The sequence below is a fragment of the Amblyomma americanum genome, chromosome 10 (genome assembly GCF_052857255.1).
Source record: "Amblyomma americanum isolate KBUSLIRL-KWMA chromosome 10, ASM5285725v1, whole genome shotgun sequence".
Classification (NCBI taxonomy): Eukaryota; Metazoa; Arthropoda; class Arachnida; order Ixodida; family Ixodidae; genus Amblyomma; species Amblyomma americanum.
The window spans coordinates 127,476,385-127,493,292 of NC_135506.1; the positions used below are offsets into that span (position 1 = coordinate 127,476,385).

The window sequence follows — 16,908 nt, forward strand, 5'->3', positions numbered from 1 at the left end:
AGAAGGTATGCATTCACATACGTTGTCAAAGCACTGGAGATTAAAATAAGATCAAGTACTGATGACCTGGTCGCACATACCCTAGTAGGTTCGTTGACAAGCTGAGTTAAATTGTCGGAAAATACTAAATCCAATAACACCTCAGCAGAAAAAACATCCGTGTCTCCGACCACGTACGAATCCCAGTCAATAGCTGAGAGATTAATGTCACCTAGTAACAGTATGCTGTCTTGCTCTTTCATATACGTTTCCATGAATACTCTTAATTGCAAGGTATGTTCTACAGGAGAGTTTGGAGCTCTGTATACGCCACCAATGAATAGAGTGCGATTATTCAATTTCGTTTTAATCCATACAGCCTCAATATCACCTGGTACTTCTAAAGTGGAAAAAACGATGTTACTCTTGACCAGAAGAGCCACGCCTCCGCCTCTTCCATCTGGATCCCTCCTAACCAGCGCATAACCAAGTGGTGCGATTTCACTATCGGGTATAGTTTTGTTCAACCAAGTTTTCGTAATTATGGCAATGTCAGGTTCCTGATCCATAACTAAAGCTTCAAGCGAGCGCGCTTTGTTTAACACGCTTCTCGCATTTACGTTGATAATTTTGACGCAGACATGTTGATTGACTCTGCACTTGTCAATTATTGCTTGTCCTTGAATCGCTTCCCAGCTTGAACCTTTCCTCACGTTCTTCATTCCAGCTGTACAGCGTGTTATTGACCTTCATTTTATCAAACATAAGCTTTTCCTTCTTTCCTGCCTTCTTTTCCTCAATTGCCAATTCCCATAGTTTTTTCTTTATTCCCTGCACTATTTCAGAAAAATCCTGACTAATACTCTAAGCCGTATCCTTTAGCTTAGTGCAATTCTGCATAACTTTCATTTTATCCCTACGGCCAGCCACCCTCAGGATGACTGGTCGAGTTTTACAAGAAAGTTTCTTGCCAAATCTGTGAATTCTTTCAATAGAAGTTACATTCACGTTTAGAGTAGAGCTAAAACTTTCATCTCTTACTTTGCTTAAAAGGGTTTCTTCGTTTTCATTTTAGTCTTCTGCTATGCCTCTAATAATAAGGTTATTTCGTCGTGAACGATTATCCAAATCCTCGACATGTTTGACAAGACTATAAGTATCAACCACGCGTTCAGCTGCAATTATTTCAAGAGTAGCGAGCCCGTTCTGGGTCTCTTCTAAGCCTTGTACCTTAGTTTCAATAAGAAGAGGCTGGTTCTGCATGTCTAGGATTCTTCTTTCAAACGAGTCTTGCTTTTCGTGAACCGCAGTAAGCTGAGACAAAATTTCCCTCTGATTCTGGAGCAATTCCTTGCACACATCGTCCGTTATAGGTCCCGGATTCTTCTCCACATCGCCAGAGAGATTCAACAACAGGCCCGCAACGGAAAAAGAGTCGCATATACAGTCAACGATAATTCGTGGACACGACAGCCCTACAAGACCAAGAAAATCGCTATGGAAGCCTTTTTTTGGTCAGTAACCTGCATGAACAGCGGAACGTCAGGCGACCATGTCATGGCGGTGCCGCCGTGTCCGCTGAAGCTGGCAGGCGATAGTCCCGCTTTTATAGCATGCAGCTGCCGATGCATTCTGGGCAAGCGTTCAGACGTCATCGTGCCCCCGGATGGTGAGCTGAAGTTGATACCCACGTGTCGTTGATCCTGGGTACAGGTGCCCTCTGTAGACTGACTGGAAACACCGCCCACACTGAAATGTCGCGGTAGGCACGCATCGTAGCTAAGCTTGGTGCGTCCGGCGTCGTATGATTCTGGCGCGTCTCTAGCAAAGAAACTTCGGCACGCGCACAAAACCTGCATGAACAGCGGAACGTCAGGCGACATTGTCACGGCAGTGCCTCCGTGTCCACTCGATATTAATTTGGCTATTTCTACAAGTTGCGACCACTGGAGGGTTTGCTTTGCCTGTGTACTTGTCGAAAGTGCGTGTTTTTTAGAACATGTAGCCAACTTTTCTCGTGCCACAGCGGCGAGAATAATGGCGTGCTCGAAATTCTACAAACTATTATGGCTATTATAACGCCCGGCTACAAATCTATAATTGCAATCAGGTGCCTATTAGTATTAGTTAAAAAGCTAACTGTAAGAATTTAGCTAATCACTTAGCTAGTTAAGATAATTCGCCGGTTCTTAGACGTCCACCAACGCTGGCATTATTATGCTTGAAAAAGATTCTTTTTACTTCAAAAATCCTCTTTTGTAACACGAGTGATCACCTTTCCGGAAACACCTAGTATATATATATATATATATATATATATATATATATATATATATATATATATATATATATATATATATATATATATATATATATATATATATATATATATATGGACGAGGGTGGCGCTGGTGAACACTCTCAAGGTTCGCTTACAAGCAAAACATAAATACCCATGAAAGCAGCAGATTCGACAGCCGTCGCCGTAGCTCAGTTGGTAAGAGCACCGGACGCGATATTCGGAGGTCGTGGTTTCGGATCCCACCGGCGGCATGGTTGTTTTTTCTGCTGGTTTATAATTTTCTTTAACCCAATTGATTGGCACTAGAAATTTAAAAAAAATAGAAAACATTCCCCTATGCACCTTGGTTTCATGTTTCCTTGCTTAATATGTTTGGCCAACGAGCCCCTCATGTCATTTGCCTTGTCTGCTAATAGCTTAACGGGGGTCCAGGTTCTGGCAGTCTTGACGCCATAGGTAGCATAAGAGGGCTCTCGCCCAGTTTCGGCTTTCACCGTTAGATGACGTTCTACGTCACACTTGCGGTATTACAGGACGTGCTACGTCCACCGCTATGGGCGAGGGTGGCGCTGGTGGACACTCTCAAGGTTCGCTTACACGCAAAACATAAATACCCACGAAAGCAGCAGATTGGACAGCCGTCGCCGTAGCTCAGTTGGTAAGAGCACTGGACGCGATATTCGGAGGTCGTGGAATCGGATCCCAACGGCGGCATGGTTGTTTCTTCTGCTGGTTTATAAGTAATTTTCTTTAAACCAATTGATTGGCATTAGAAATTAATAAAAAATAGAAAACATTCCCCTATGCACCTTGATTTCGGTGACTGCTGGCATCCTTAATATGTTTGTCAAACGAGCCCCTCATGTCATTTGCCATATATATATATATATATATATATATATATATATATATATATATATATATATATATATATATATATATATATATATATATATATATATATATATATATATATATATATATATATATATATATATATATATATACTCATGCAGCTTCAGAAGGGTAGAAACTTGGGCATTTTCAAGGGTAGAATTGGTAGCGCAAAAAAACACAGGGACACAGAAAGACAACACCATAAAGCGCTAACTTCCAACATAAGATTTATTTCGTGAAAGACGGGTGGTTTTTATACTGACTTATTATGCACTACCAACATGCCACCGCTAGCACCGCATATCAGACAAATATAGGATTTCCTTTGGCAACAGAGCAACTGAAGGACTACTTACACAATCATCATCCAACAAAGAAATCCCTTCCGCTTCAATTATCTATCTAGTTAAGCGGTTTATGTGCATTTTCAAGACCACTCATTTTTTTAGGAGTGGTACGCAATGACACACACGGCAGTGGGCTGACAAACCTTTTCCACGCATATCACTTACATCACGCCCATGTTCCCGAAGCCTGTCATTCAGGCATCTGCCTGTTTGCCCTACATACTGTTTGCCACAGGAAAGGGGTATCTGATACACAACATTTTTAATGTGGTCAACACATTTGTTTTTATGTTTCTCAGTACAGCCAACCGTCTCTTTGGACTTTGTCAAATTTTTTGTGCACAAATAACTTAACTTTTTAGGGGCTGAAAAAACCACCCTGGCTCCCGAACGCTGCGCTATTTTTTTAAGATTATGGGAAAGCCGATGAAAGTAAGGAATAACTGCTACTTTCTCTTTCCTAAGCGTAGCCTCTTGACTGTCTTGCGTTTTTTTCCGGCAGAAGTTCTTCAAAACGCCTTCCGCTACTGAAACCAGAACATGGGAAGGGTAACCGGCGTTTTCCAACCGCTTTTACTGCTGTGAAAAACTTTCATGCGTGAGGTGCGGACAGGACTTCACTAGAGAATTAACAAAACAAAGGTGAACAATGGAACGTTTTACGAGTTTCGAGTGTGCTGAATGAAAAGGTAATAAAGGTTTTTCACCTCGAGGTTTAAACAACCAGCTAGTCCGATCATGATGTAGTATAATGTTGATGTCAAGGAATTTGATTACCCACTTTTCAGGTAGTTCAAACGTTAGTTCTAGAGGGCGGAAATGGTTACGGACCGAAGTGAGGACATTACGAACATCATCCTTGAAGGAACCGTCATTTCTGTCAAGTACAAAAAGAAAATCATCCACATATCTAAAAATCTTGATGACATTGGTATCTTTTACTATATCCGCAAACGACCTGTCCAACTGAGCTAAAAACAAGTCGCTAAGGATGGGTGCTATGCAAGAACCTATGCAAATGCCTTCTTTTTGAAGATGTGGTTTTTCGTCCCGCACTATGAATGTAGACTTAAGATAAAATTTTAAAAGTTCTAGAAAACCATTTACCGAGATGCCAGAAGCATTTTGAAAGGCAATAGGTCCGTACTGATGAATACAATCTTCAACACACGATAACAAAGCTTCATGCGGAATGGAATAATAAAGATCCTTTATGTCAACCGAAAAAACAGAAAGGCGTTGTTCCTCATGTGACTTGAAAAAATCTAAAACGTGCTCAGAATTTCGGACAAGGAATGGATCTTGAATGGCTAACATTTTCAGATTTTCTTGTAACAAAAGGGCAACAGATTTTTGCCATGTACCATTCTCTGATACAATAACTCTAATAGGAAGATTAGTTTTATGGGTCTTTGCATTGAAGAAAACCTGAAGGAAGTCTTTTTTACAATCAGTAATTCCTTTAAGAACCGCCCCAAGGTTCAACCTAGTACACATTTTCTTCGCTTCGGCTTTAATCTTTGAAATTTTTACATTTGGATAGCAATTAAAGGCGGAGGACACAGCTTCACATGCTTTCTTATGAAAGAGCCCAGAAGGAAATACAGCAAAACCTCCTTCTTTGTCTGCAGGAAGGAGGCACAATGAATGATGTTCTAGTTAAGACCTAGCTCGATTTACGGTAAGTCTTGAAGGCTGTAACTTACATCGCCGTAAGGTGTCGACGCCTGCAGGAACACATCGGTCTGCCTCATGCTCGGGGATGATACGAGAAATCTGATGAACGAACGTGAGCCGCTCCGCTGAAGACGATTTTGGCTCCAGAGCAAACTTAGGTCCCAACGACAGAACAGATTTCACATGTTCAGGAAGATCCAGTCCTTGTGGCGTATGGATGACGCACCGAGGTGAACGTGACTTAATGTCAAGCTGTCCTCTGAGTTAGTCCAGTTGTCCCTGCCAATGAAGTCCGTAGTCTGGCTGACAAGCCGCTGGCGCTCTCGTAACGTCTTCCTGCTGTGAAAGGGCTTGACATTTGTGAACCAAAAGGTGGAGATATTCCCTGTAAAGGCGAGCTAGACGAAACGACTCAGCCTTTAAAATCTTGCCCACTATGTCGCCATGACCTCGTGATGGGATAAACCCTCCGAACAGACGCCTCACTTCAGCTTAAAACCTTGATGAAGGACGGTCCGCTGTCTGAAACCTTGGTAAATAAACCAAGATAATCATACCAGTTGTTACCTTTTCACTGTTCAAGTTTTCACTGGCCCGTTGAGCAACCCAATCCACCCCTATATATAGATTATATATATATATAATATATATATAATATATATATATAGATATATATATATATATATATATATATATTATATATATATATATTCAACTTAGAACCCTGATGCAGGACGGTCCACCGTCTGAAACCGTTGGTGAATAAACCTAGATAATAGAACCAGTTGTGGCCTTCTCACTGTTGTGTGTGTGTGTGTGTGTGTGTGTGTGTGTGTGTGCTTGTGTGTGCGTGTGTGTGTGTGCGTGGTGCGTGCGTGTGTGTGTGGTGTGTGTGTGTGTGTGTGTGTGTGTGTGTGTGTGTGTGTGTGTGTGTGTGTGTGTGTGTGTGTGTGTGCGCGCGTGCGTGCGTGCGCGTGTGCGTGTGCGTGTGTGTGTGTGTGTGCGCGTGCGCCAGTGCGGCGTGCGCGTGGTGTGTGCGCGTGCGCAGTGCGGCGTGCGCGTGTGTGTTGCGTGTGTGCGCGTGCGCGTGCGTGTATGTGCGCGTGTGTGCGTTGCGCGCGACGTGTGTGTGTGTGTGTGCGCGCGCGCGCGTGCGTGTGTGTGTGTGTGTGCGCGCGCGCGTGCGTGTGTGTGTGTGGCGCGCGCGCGAGCGTGTGTGTGTGTGTGTGGTGTGCGCGCGTGCGTGCGTGTGCGTGTGTGTGTGTGCGCGCGCGCGTGCGTGTGTGTGTGTGTGTGTGTGCGTGCGTGCGTGGTGCGTGTGTGTGTGTGCGCGCGTGCTGCGTGTGCGCGTGTGTGTGTTAATGAAGCCAACAGTCACCGAAACCAAGGTGCATAGGAGAATGTTTCTGATTTGTTTTTGTTTGTTTTGTTTTTGTTTTTTATTTGTAGTGCCAATCAATTAGTTTAAAGAAAATTACTTATAAAGCACTTATTAAAATTACTTATAAGGCTACGTCCACCGCTATGGACGAGGGTGGCGCTGGTGAACACTCTCAAGGTTCGCTTACACGCAAGACATAAATACCCACGAGAGCAGCAGATTCGACAGCCGTCGCCGTAGCTCTGTTGGTAGAGCACCGGACGCAATATTCGGGAGGGTCGTGGGCTCGGATCCTACCGGCGGCATGGTTGTTTTTTCTGCTGCTTTATAAGTAATCTTCTTTAAGCGATTATTAATGTATGTAATATTATCCACTGATAAGCACAACACGTTAAAAGAAAAAAATAACGTTCCTTATGCACCTAGGTTTCGGTGACTGTCGGCTCCCTTCATAAGTTTATCAAACGGGCCCCTCATTTACTTTACCTTGTCTGCTAATATATATATATATATATATTATATATATATATAATACTATATATATATATACATATATATATATATATATATATATATATATATATATATTTATATATATATATATATATATATATATATATATATATATATATATATATATATATATATATATATATATATTATATATATATAAATAGTATATATTATATATATATATATATATATATTTATATATTATATATATTATATATATATATATATATATATATATATATATATATATATATATATATATATATATATATATATATTAGGTTTAAGTATAATCCTCATTACTGCTAATTAAAGCCGCGCTGCGCTCGCAAGCTCTCGCAGCTGACTTTGCAGGAAATTAGCTGCTGGCCTCGCTACCACTGCCTCCTTGTCGGCCTATCTGAATCACCCTTGCATACTGGGCACCATGTTTCAAAACTTGGTCCTGTAGAGCACATTATGAACATTTCCAACCTGGCAGGGCTTCACTGCGACCACTCCATGCTACGCAGTAACACGTTCTGGCTGGCTAGTTGGTTGTGCATACTTAAGACTACAGCGCAGTGGTAACACAGGCGATACAAACAAAAACGCAAAACACAAACGCTTGCGTTTTGCGTCTTTTTCTTGTCTTGTCTTTTGTACCTCGGCGCTCTAGTCCTAAGTAATCGTGCTACGCACTTGAATTCTCGCAGCCCGATGGAGCTATGAGCACAAGTCAGCCGAGGCCGTCTCGTCCCGCTCTGGAGCTTCGCGCTCTTCATTCGAAGCCTGCAAGACGCGAGCGGGAAAATTTATCTTCGGAGATGTTTTAACAACGTCCTCTTTTCCCCGGCATCTTGTAAATTGCACCGTCCGCGTATCGTCAGTGATTTCAAAGTCAGGAAACCAATTCTTATTACAAAGAACACTATGTCTCAGAATGTATTCATATTTGTTCGCAGACGTTATCGCCAATGTTGCTTGGCTACGGGCAGGCCGCCAATTTGTTAGAGTTTGAACATTCCTAGATATCCGCACAAGCGCATTTTTTCAATGGCAAGCATTTATGAATGGATTTTTTTCTTATTGTATCATAATGATCAACATATCCTCAAACACCTTCTCGGGATGCCTATAGTGTCCACCTAATAATTGTCATAAATGCGTCACATTTATTTCTTTTTGGGGGGAGGGGTGGCCTCAGCTAGTCGTTGCGAGCGTAGGACGAACTCTGAAAGCAAGATTTTATTGAACATACTAATCGGTAGACCATTCCTATCAATACATTTGTAACGGCATCTTTTAATATTCTACAGTTGTCTCAAAACTAAAATGACGTGCAAAAAATTATGGCTCCAATCCACGCTCTAAATGTGGTTGGACAGCGAAGCTATATAACGACACCCAATTACCCATTACGACGTCACTTGAAACTTCACACGCGTGGCTGTACTGAGAGCGAAACCATAGAACAATGAAATGTACTTATATTACCCTTCACAACGACAGTCATGACTGATTTGTGATACAGTATGATACACACTGATTATTTCAGTTCTAACTGTAGAGATAATCTTTGCTAAGGTAAAATCAGTGCATGAATCATCAATGGTGTTTGGTTTTGTTGCATTGCACAAACGGTGTTCTCCTTGTTCACAGGCGCCTTATCATCATCATGTGGTTTTGATGCTTGTTTTGTGCTTTTCTTAACGAAAAACGAGTACTGAGCTGCATGCCTTTTTTGTAAAAAGATTTACATTTAACATTGTTTTTATTTCTTTATTTTTATTTTGTAGCTTTTTAATTTTTCTTTATATTTTTGCATAATTTTCTTACGTAATTGTTTCTTTTTGTGTTCTGTTTTTCTCGTTTTACTTCTTTTACATATATATATCAATTCTATGCTGTTGGGTACTTGTCTACTCGGAGTAGTATTCAGTTATAGCCTGCCGTTTTTTGCTGACGAGGTCGATGACACGGACAGTTTTCTTGGACGGCAGAGGTATACAGCTTCGCCGTAAAACGTGGACTTGACTGAAGCCCCTCGTTACGTGGTAGACGAAGTTTGTCACTGAGGTCAGTTGAGTAATAAATGTTTATTCTATTCATAAGGCACCCAAGTAGAATCAAGAGATTTCCTTGACTCAAACTGAATGTACTCATCGCTTCATTCCTGTCCGCTACCATGAACGCAGGCTTTTCCGCGAGTTGATGCGGGGCAACAAGGACACGGATTTCGCACTACCCGCTGCTCAGGCGGGCATGAAGTGCAAGGACTTGGTGACGTACCTGGACCGCCTGCCTCACACGCGGGTGAGCGGCTCCACGGCCTGGCACCATGGCTCTAGAGCGCGCCTTGCCGTAGCGCAAGGAACCGGCGACTTGTAGCATGTTCCATGCCGGTGCCTCCGCGGCACTCCGACGGTCTCTCTAACTCACCGGTGCTCGTATCTGCCTCACAGTTCACGTACTCTAGCAAGTTGCACAAGGTCACTTGTACACCTGCCATATGTCGTAATGAATCGTTTTCTTGACAGAGGGCCAAGTAAATATCAATAGCTGTGGCTATTTCAGCTGATATCGAGCAGGACAGTCTGAAAGAAAGCGTTTTTGCTGTGGCATTGAGGCTACAATACTTGAGAGAGCTGCAGAGATGCCGCTAATGGCAAATTTAGTGCTACTTACCACAAAAAAAAAATGCCAGTCAAATTGTTCAGAAACTGTTTTCATATCACTGTTGACCAGTCTGCTACGCGTTCATAATTTCTGTAAACGGCCGCTGAATGCTGAAACGAACGCTTTCACATGCACCCAAGATGCCCTTCAAACAAGGATCTCTTGCTGTTCAGCAAGTTGCTAGCCACACTACTAAAACGAGAGCATGGAAAAAATCCGATAAAAAAATAGTGGGATTGGCTGAGTGCCGCTTATGTCTGGGTCGGCTGAAATTCTTAGAAAGTCCGAATCAGTGCTCTGACATTTACGTGGTATCCAGGAATGAAAATTCAATGCTGGTATTCTGTGATCATTTTAATCCTATTCGCAAAAAAGACTCACAACCAGCACTATCAGAAGAATTCGGTTTAAATGAAACAACTTTTCTTGACAGCAGTTGTTCAGTGATTGCTAGTCTGGGACGTTTGTGTTGACTCTTATTGCCCGTTCATAAGGGACTGAGTAGTAGTCTCTAAAGGAAAGAACAAAACATATGCCATCGCTTTTCCTACCCACTGGCGGCTCAAACTACGGACGGGCTTCTTCTAATGCAATGACGAGTGAATCTGTTTTCTAGGGTAACCGCCATCAGCGGTGGCTATAGCAAGTACTGAATTGTTCTCTGATTTGTGGCAGTCATGAGTGAACAAACGGCGAAGTTGAACAGTAAGTTATACTGAAAGTGTAAGGCGATCCCTCGGTCACGTTGGTAATGTGTAAACGTGTTTAGCCTTTGGTTATCGCGGTTAACCGTGGTTGCGCCAGCTAATGTGCTTACCCAGTCAAGCCACGCGTGCTGCAGTGTGGATATACGCGATACGAGAATCATTAAACTTCCGGTCGCGAGGTTACGGTGGCGGTCTTTCCTAGAGCTGAATACGCTATGAAAGAAGGAACTGTCTATTCGAGGAAGTGCGTTTTACACATATTAAAAGAAGGTATGTTAGAAAGGCGTACTGCTATTTTCTGCTTTGCTTTCCAGGATAGGGAGAGCGTCAGATATTTTTTTTTTTGTGGGGCATATTTCGTTAAAGGCCTCTTGCTCTTCGTAAAGAGAGTTGAGTGGCCATGTCAGAACCCACTTTGAAATAGGAGGTGCTCGTCAAGAGTACGTCAACCCGAATTGCATTGTCCACGCAGAGCATCCTTATATTGTAACAAGTGTCGTTTTTTTATGCAAATAGTTGTCAGCACATTTGAAGAGCAACAAATTTCAATTTTTCAATTTCAATTTCAACAACTTTCAATTTCGAAGCAAGTGCTTTAAAAATATAAATTTGTTGCTCCTCAAAAGTGCTGACAGTTATTTGCATAAAGTAACGACACTTGTTACGACACAAGGATGCTCTACGTGGACAATGCAATTCGGGTTGACAAAAATAGAACTTTCCGTACACTTGAACAGCACCTCCTTTTTCAAAGTGGGTCCTTTGCGTGACATGGCCACTCAACTCTCTTCACGAAGACCAAGAGTTCCTTAACCAAATATGCCCCACAAAAAATATATCTGACGCTCCCTGCCTATCCTGGAGAGCAAAGCAGAAAATAACAGTACGCCTTTCTAACATACCCTCCTTTAATATGTGTACAACGCACTTCTTCGAATAGACAGTTCCTTCTTTCTTAGCGTATTCAGCTCTACGAAAGACCGCCACCGTAAGCTCACGACCGGAAGTCTAATGATTCTCGTACCGGGTATATCCACACTGAAGCACGAGTAGGTTGACTGGGAAAGCACATTAGCTTTTAAATCGAGTGTTTTTAAAGCAATTTTTAAACCAAGTGCACCCGCCGCGGTGGCTCAGTGGTTAGGGCGCTCGGCTACTGATCCGGAGTTCCCGTGTTCGAACCCGACCGCGGCGGCTGCGTTTGTATGGAGGCAAAACGCTAAGGCACCCGTGTGCTGTGCGATGTCAGTGCACGCCAAAGATCCCCAGGTGGTCGAAATTATTGCGGAGCCCTCCACTACGGACCTATTTGTACCTCTCTTCTTTCACTCCCTCCTTTATCCGTTCCCTTACGGCGCGGTTCAGGTGTCCAACGATATATGAGACAGATACTGCGCCATTTCAATCCCCCCCCCCCCCCCACAAAAAAAAACTATTATTAAAGCAAGTGCTTGTATGGGGCGAATCACATCCCGTAAAAGGTCTGCAACTGCTACTGCAAAAACTCAGTTGCAAAAAAGGCTTACCACAGCCATCCATTACCTGTGAAGGACGAGAACGCGAGCATCCCGCTCAGTGGAGGCTGAAGATGTGACTTAAGAAAACACGCCTAGTCGGTACTGCTAGAACGATAATAAAGCCTTGTCATGTTTCCCTTGCCAAGCGCATGCTTCAAACTTCACCAGGACACAGGGACGAAATCATCGCTAAAGTAGTAAAAATTTATGCAACTCCCGCGCCTTCAGTTTATCCATTATGATTTTAACACAACTGTATTCCTTAAGGGAGCTTTTCCATAAAAGCATGAGGATGTTAAGAGGAGCCTAAAGCCATGATAATTCTCTCAATCTGGGTTGCGGTCCTCTGTACCCTCCTTTGACATTTGAACTCCGCCATTAGGCAACGGATGCAAGAAAGCAAACAACAAAACTCAGTGATGTGGAGGCGCCTTAGCTTACGTGGTTCGCAGCTCCATCAGCAACAAATTCTCGCAATAAAGCGGGAGCAACGAGCCGCAAGCGAATGCTTCAACATATTTTTTTTTCCAGCACTGTTCGATGCAACAACACGTGCCCTGAAACCACCGTGTAAATCTCGTGGCGCCCGCTCAGCTGTGGGGCTCGTGAATGAGCGTGCGTGTGTGATATAAATCAATTGTTTTAGAGTCTTCAGGATCGTTACACGCCGTTCGCTACACAGTGAATGTGCCACTGCTGTGTCAGCTCACGCGCGCATGCAATATGGAACCCTCCCTTCGCAGTGGACTCATGCCCGCATAACTTTCATCCCCAAACCAGGAAAGCCTCTTGAGATTAGGAATCTCCGTCCCGTTTCCCTTACGTCTTGCATCGGCAAGCTCTTTGAGCACGACGTCCTTGGTCGCCTCCAGGAACACATGGACGACAACCTCCTCTTCCCCCCAACGATGGTTGATTTCCGTCCCCACTTCTCCACCCAAGATATGATGCTTCAGCGCCCAGAAGACGTCCTCCGCCCCCGAAACACGAGGCGCACGCGCGCGGTCCTGGCCCTGGATCTAAAACAGGCATTCGACAATGTACATCATTCGGCCAACTTGGACGCCCTGTCGTCCCTACACGTCGGCACTCGTACCCGTCAGTACATCTCAGCCTTCCTCCGCCACCGCACAGCTGAAATCACTTTTGGCTCACTCTCCTCCCCTGTTTTCACCCTCGGTAGCCGAGGCACCCCTCAGGGATCGGTACTCTCGCCGCTTCAATTTAATATCTCTCATCCCCATGGCAAAGGCTCTTTCAGCCATTCCCGCCCTCTCGCACTCTTTATATGCCGACGACATCACCCTGTGGACCTCCACGGGTAATGTCGGCACCATTGAAGAGACACTACAAGCGGGGGCAGATGTGGTGACCTCCTATGCCCATCAGGTCGGCCTTGCATGCTCTCCTACAAAATCGGAACTTCTGGTCCTTCGCCCCCCTCGGGGAAGACTAGACAAAACTCCCCCACCTGGCATCGATGTCACCATTGATGCCACCCGCACACCAGAGGTAGACAAAGTTCGCATCCTGGAGATGGTTCTCCAGAACAATGGCAAGAACACTTCCACAATCACCAAGCTCACTGCTACCGTTCAACAAACCGTTCGCCTCATCAGACGAATCGCTAACAAACACTGAGGCATGCGGGAACACGACCTCCGCCGCCTGATCCAGGCTTTCGTCCTTAGCCGGGTAGTATACTCCCTGCCCTATCTCTTCCTCTCCCGAGTAGAGGAGAACAAAGTCAACTCCCTCATCCGTCAGGCGTACAAGACGGTGTGATGACCCCCATAATGCGCAGGTCCACACGGGACGGAGAGGCAAAGAGACACCGTATGGCTCAGTTTAAACAAACAGGTATATTCAATAATTACACATGATTAAGATTATACATCAGAGGCTGGGGCGTCCGAGCTTACGTGCCGACGACTTCATGGGGGCGCTGGAGTGGCTCCGGAGTTGGGCTCGAGCGGTTGCTGGCAGAAGCTGCACGCCGACGGGCTTCGGCGCTGAAGGCCCTCTTGGCGAACGATGTCGTCCTGAGCGTGCTTGCAGTAGAATTTCAATAGTCGTCCGTTTCTTCGAGGATGGTTCACAAACACGTCCTCTAGTGTCGTTCGGCTTGGAAGATGAACAGGAGGCGAGCTTGTAGATGATGACAGCAGAGCATAATTTTACAACATACATATACAGAGAGTTAAACTGGAAAAAGCAGAACTGAATTTACAAAAGAACAAACTTTGCACTACTTTACTCATCGACCGGGCAGGTTAGTGCCTAAGTAGCATCACATTACATGCTAAGCATGGAGCCCCAGCTCAGACTGGACTGGACTGCATCCGTTTACATGCGCTTTTAAGCACTTGATTAACAAAGGACTAAGGGCGGTCATTTCCAGTGGCCCGCCCAAAGCATCATTTTTCCAATCCAAAATAACATGCGAGATGGGGACCACCCCTTGGGTTGGGCTTAGCCTCGAACCCAGAGTCTGTTAACAATACAAACTAAATAAACAACAAAAACGCCACCCTCTCTCTCAAGTGAGAGTATACACAGGCTCTCTCTTCGGAGCTAATTCACTAGCGCCTGTCTTTCCACATTCTTGGCGAGTACTGCCTGTCCGCCATGACAGGTGTCCGTCACGGCCCTTCTGGGAATGCGCTTTTGTTCACGAGGCACGGCGGGATGCTGTGGGTGCCTTCCCGGCGATAGCCCACGTCGAAAGGGGAAGGAGGGAAAGAATGTTGTCTTCGCGGTAGCGCATAGCGTCGGCTGTGGTACGGCGCGCTCTGGCCCGCTGACAGCTCCCTTGTCCAGGAATGTGCCCGGAAATTGGGGAGGATAAAGCCTGTTTCCCCGGGGCGGCGGCGGGTCCGGTTGCTCTGGTCGTCACTCAAAGAGCATGGCTGGGTAATTGATGATGCCGCTGTCACGGGTCTCCGTCTACGCCGCGCCGTCGAACGTGGATCCTCGTAGCACACACGGAATGTCACACTCGCTCACCCTCCAGAAGAATGTTCTCCGAACATTTGAGTCCACGCAGCTCCCCTTGTCTTTCTGAATCGCCTCGCACAGTGCGTCCGACAAAACACTTTTCGCTGCACTCAACACCACTGCACAACACCATATGCCTCCGCTGTCAATACTGGCGTCTCCAGGGGCAGCACTGATCTTCTTTTACAGATAAACATGAAACTCAGCACCCAAGCCTCTCCTTTCTAGTCCAATCTGGACGAAATAAATTTACCACAGTTACAAAGGAGCTCCCACTTCTAGCACGATCACGGCACAGACAAAAATATAGATAACGAAAGGAAGTAGGGCAGGTTCTGCATGCGCTCCGCATGCTCTCCTGTGAAGGTGTTACTTAATGACAGAAAGGTTTAACTACCAACTCCGATAACTTAACACATAAGCACATAGCAATGTTATGAGCTGCGGCATTACACAATTCTAACCAGTTCACAACTCCGCTCTGTTTACGCCATTAGTCCGACTTAGCTTTCCGATTTCGCAGCGGATATCGGCCTTCATGAGTCATACTAAGTAAGTATGTGCCCTTTTGTCTGCTTTGGGACTCGCGAGGGCTCGTGGCAGGAGCCTCTCCTGGCGTTATCTGCGCGGCAACCTCGCGCGCTTCTTCTTCTAGCAATGCATGAAGTAAATCCGGTGGCATTCCGGCCGTCACCTCGGGCGCCTGCCGAACAAATGCAGGAGAGGGCGTTTCTTGCGAACTATCTGCGCGCTCCGCTTCACTTCTGTCCCCATCAAAATCCGCGCTCTCCCTTTCCTCATTTCGTGAATACTAAACCGGTGCCGACTTGAGGCGATTTGCGTGTATCCTTATCAAGCGCCGGTTCACGTCTCGGACTCTGAAGTTTACCGGAGAAAGCTTCTCGACAACCTCGCACGGTCCTCTCCACTTCGTCTGGAACTTACGAGCTAGCCCAATCTGCCTTTGGCAGTTTTCAATGTACACGCTGTCCCCCACATTAAACGGCGCGTCTCTAGCACTTCGATCGTGCACCTCCTTCCTGCGCTTCGCCGCTTTTTTTAAGGCCTCTTTTGCGATGTCCCTCGCCACTTGCAACCGCGATTCTAGCTCCACCTTATAGTCGTCCAGTGAAGCGTATGGGACACGACGGGGGCCCTCTGGCACTTGACTAGGCTGGTCCGGGTCTCGGCCGTAGAGAAGAAAGAATGGCGATTCGCCCGTGCTCTCGTGTGCTGCGGAATTGTAGGCAAACATTGCATACGGGAGCCACAAGTCCCAGTCCCGCTGGTCGCGCGAAACAAAATGCGACAGGAACCCGGCCACGGTTTGGTTCAGTCGCTCCACCGCGCCATTGCAAGCCGGATGGTACGGTGTTGTCTGCTTCTTAGCGATCTTAAGCAGCTCGCAAACTCTCCTCATTAGCTGCGACACGAAGTTCGTTCCCCGATCTGTCAAGAGTTGCCTCGGGGGTCCATGTCGGAGCACGATCTGTTCGACAAATGCTCTTGCAACCGTGTCTGCCTTCTGATCTGGGAGTGCTACCGCTTCCGCGTATTTTGAAAGGTGATCGACAAATACTAAAATGTACTTGTTTCCGGAAGTGGTCGTGGGCAAGGGGCCCATTATGTCCATACCTGTCCGCTCGAAGGGAGCCGAAACCTCAGGGAACGGCTGAATTGGAGCTGGTCTTCGTCCCTTGGGTGTTTTTCTTTCGAGACAGGAATGACACTTCGCACAGTAGTCTCTAACATCCTGTCGCATGCCACTCCAAAAGTACAAACGCTCCACACGCCTGCGTGTCTTCGCTACGCCAAAATGACCGGCGCATGGCGCATCGTGAAACGCGCGAAGAACCCTTTCTGTCCACGACCGAGGTATGACGACTCTCTCCCAAGCGGTTTTCTCTGGTCTCCCTTTCCTGGTTGGCCTCGT

The 16,908-nt window shown here is 45.5% G+C and overlaps 1 protein-coding gene across 1 annotated transcript in view; it reads left to right on the forward strand.

Annotated features, from left to right (window-relative positions):
• Positions 1 to 16,908, forward strand: part of LOC144108698 (multidrug resistance-associated protein 1-like) — a 256,880-nt gene that overhangs the window by 68,246 nt on the left and 171,726 nt on the right. The window contains exon 7 of the mRNA XM_077641869.1: positions 9,274 to 9,411. Within this exon, the coding sequence (XP_077497995.1) occupies positions 9,274 to 9,411 (138 nt within the window). The remainder of the gene's footprint in view (positions 1 to 9,273; positions 9,412 to 16,908) is intronic.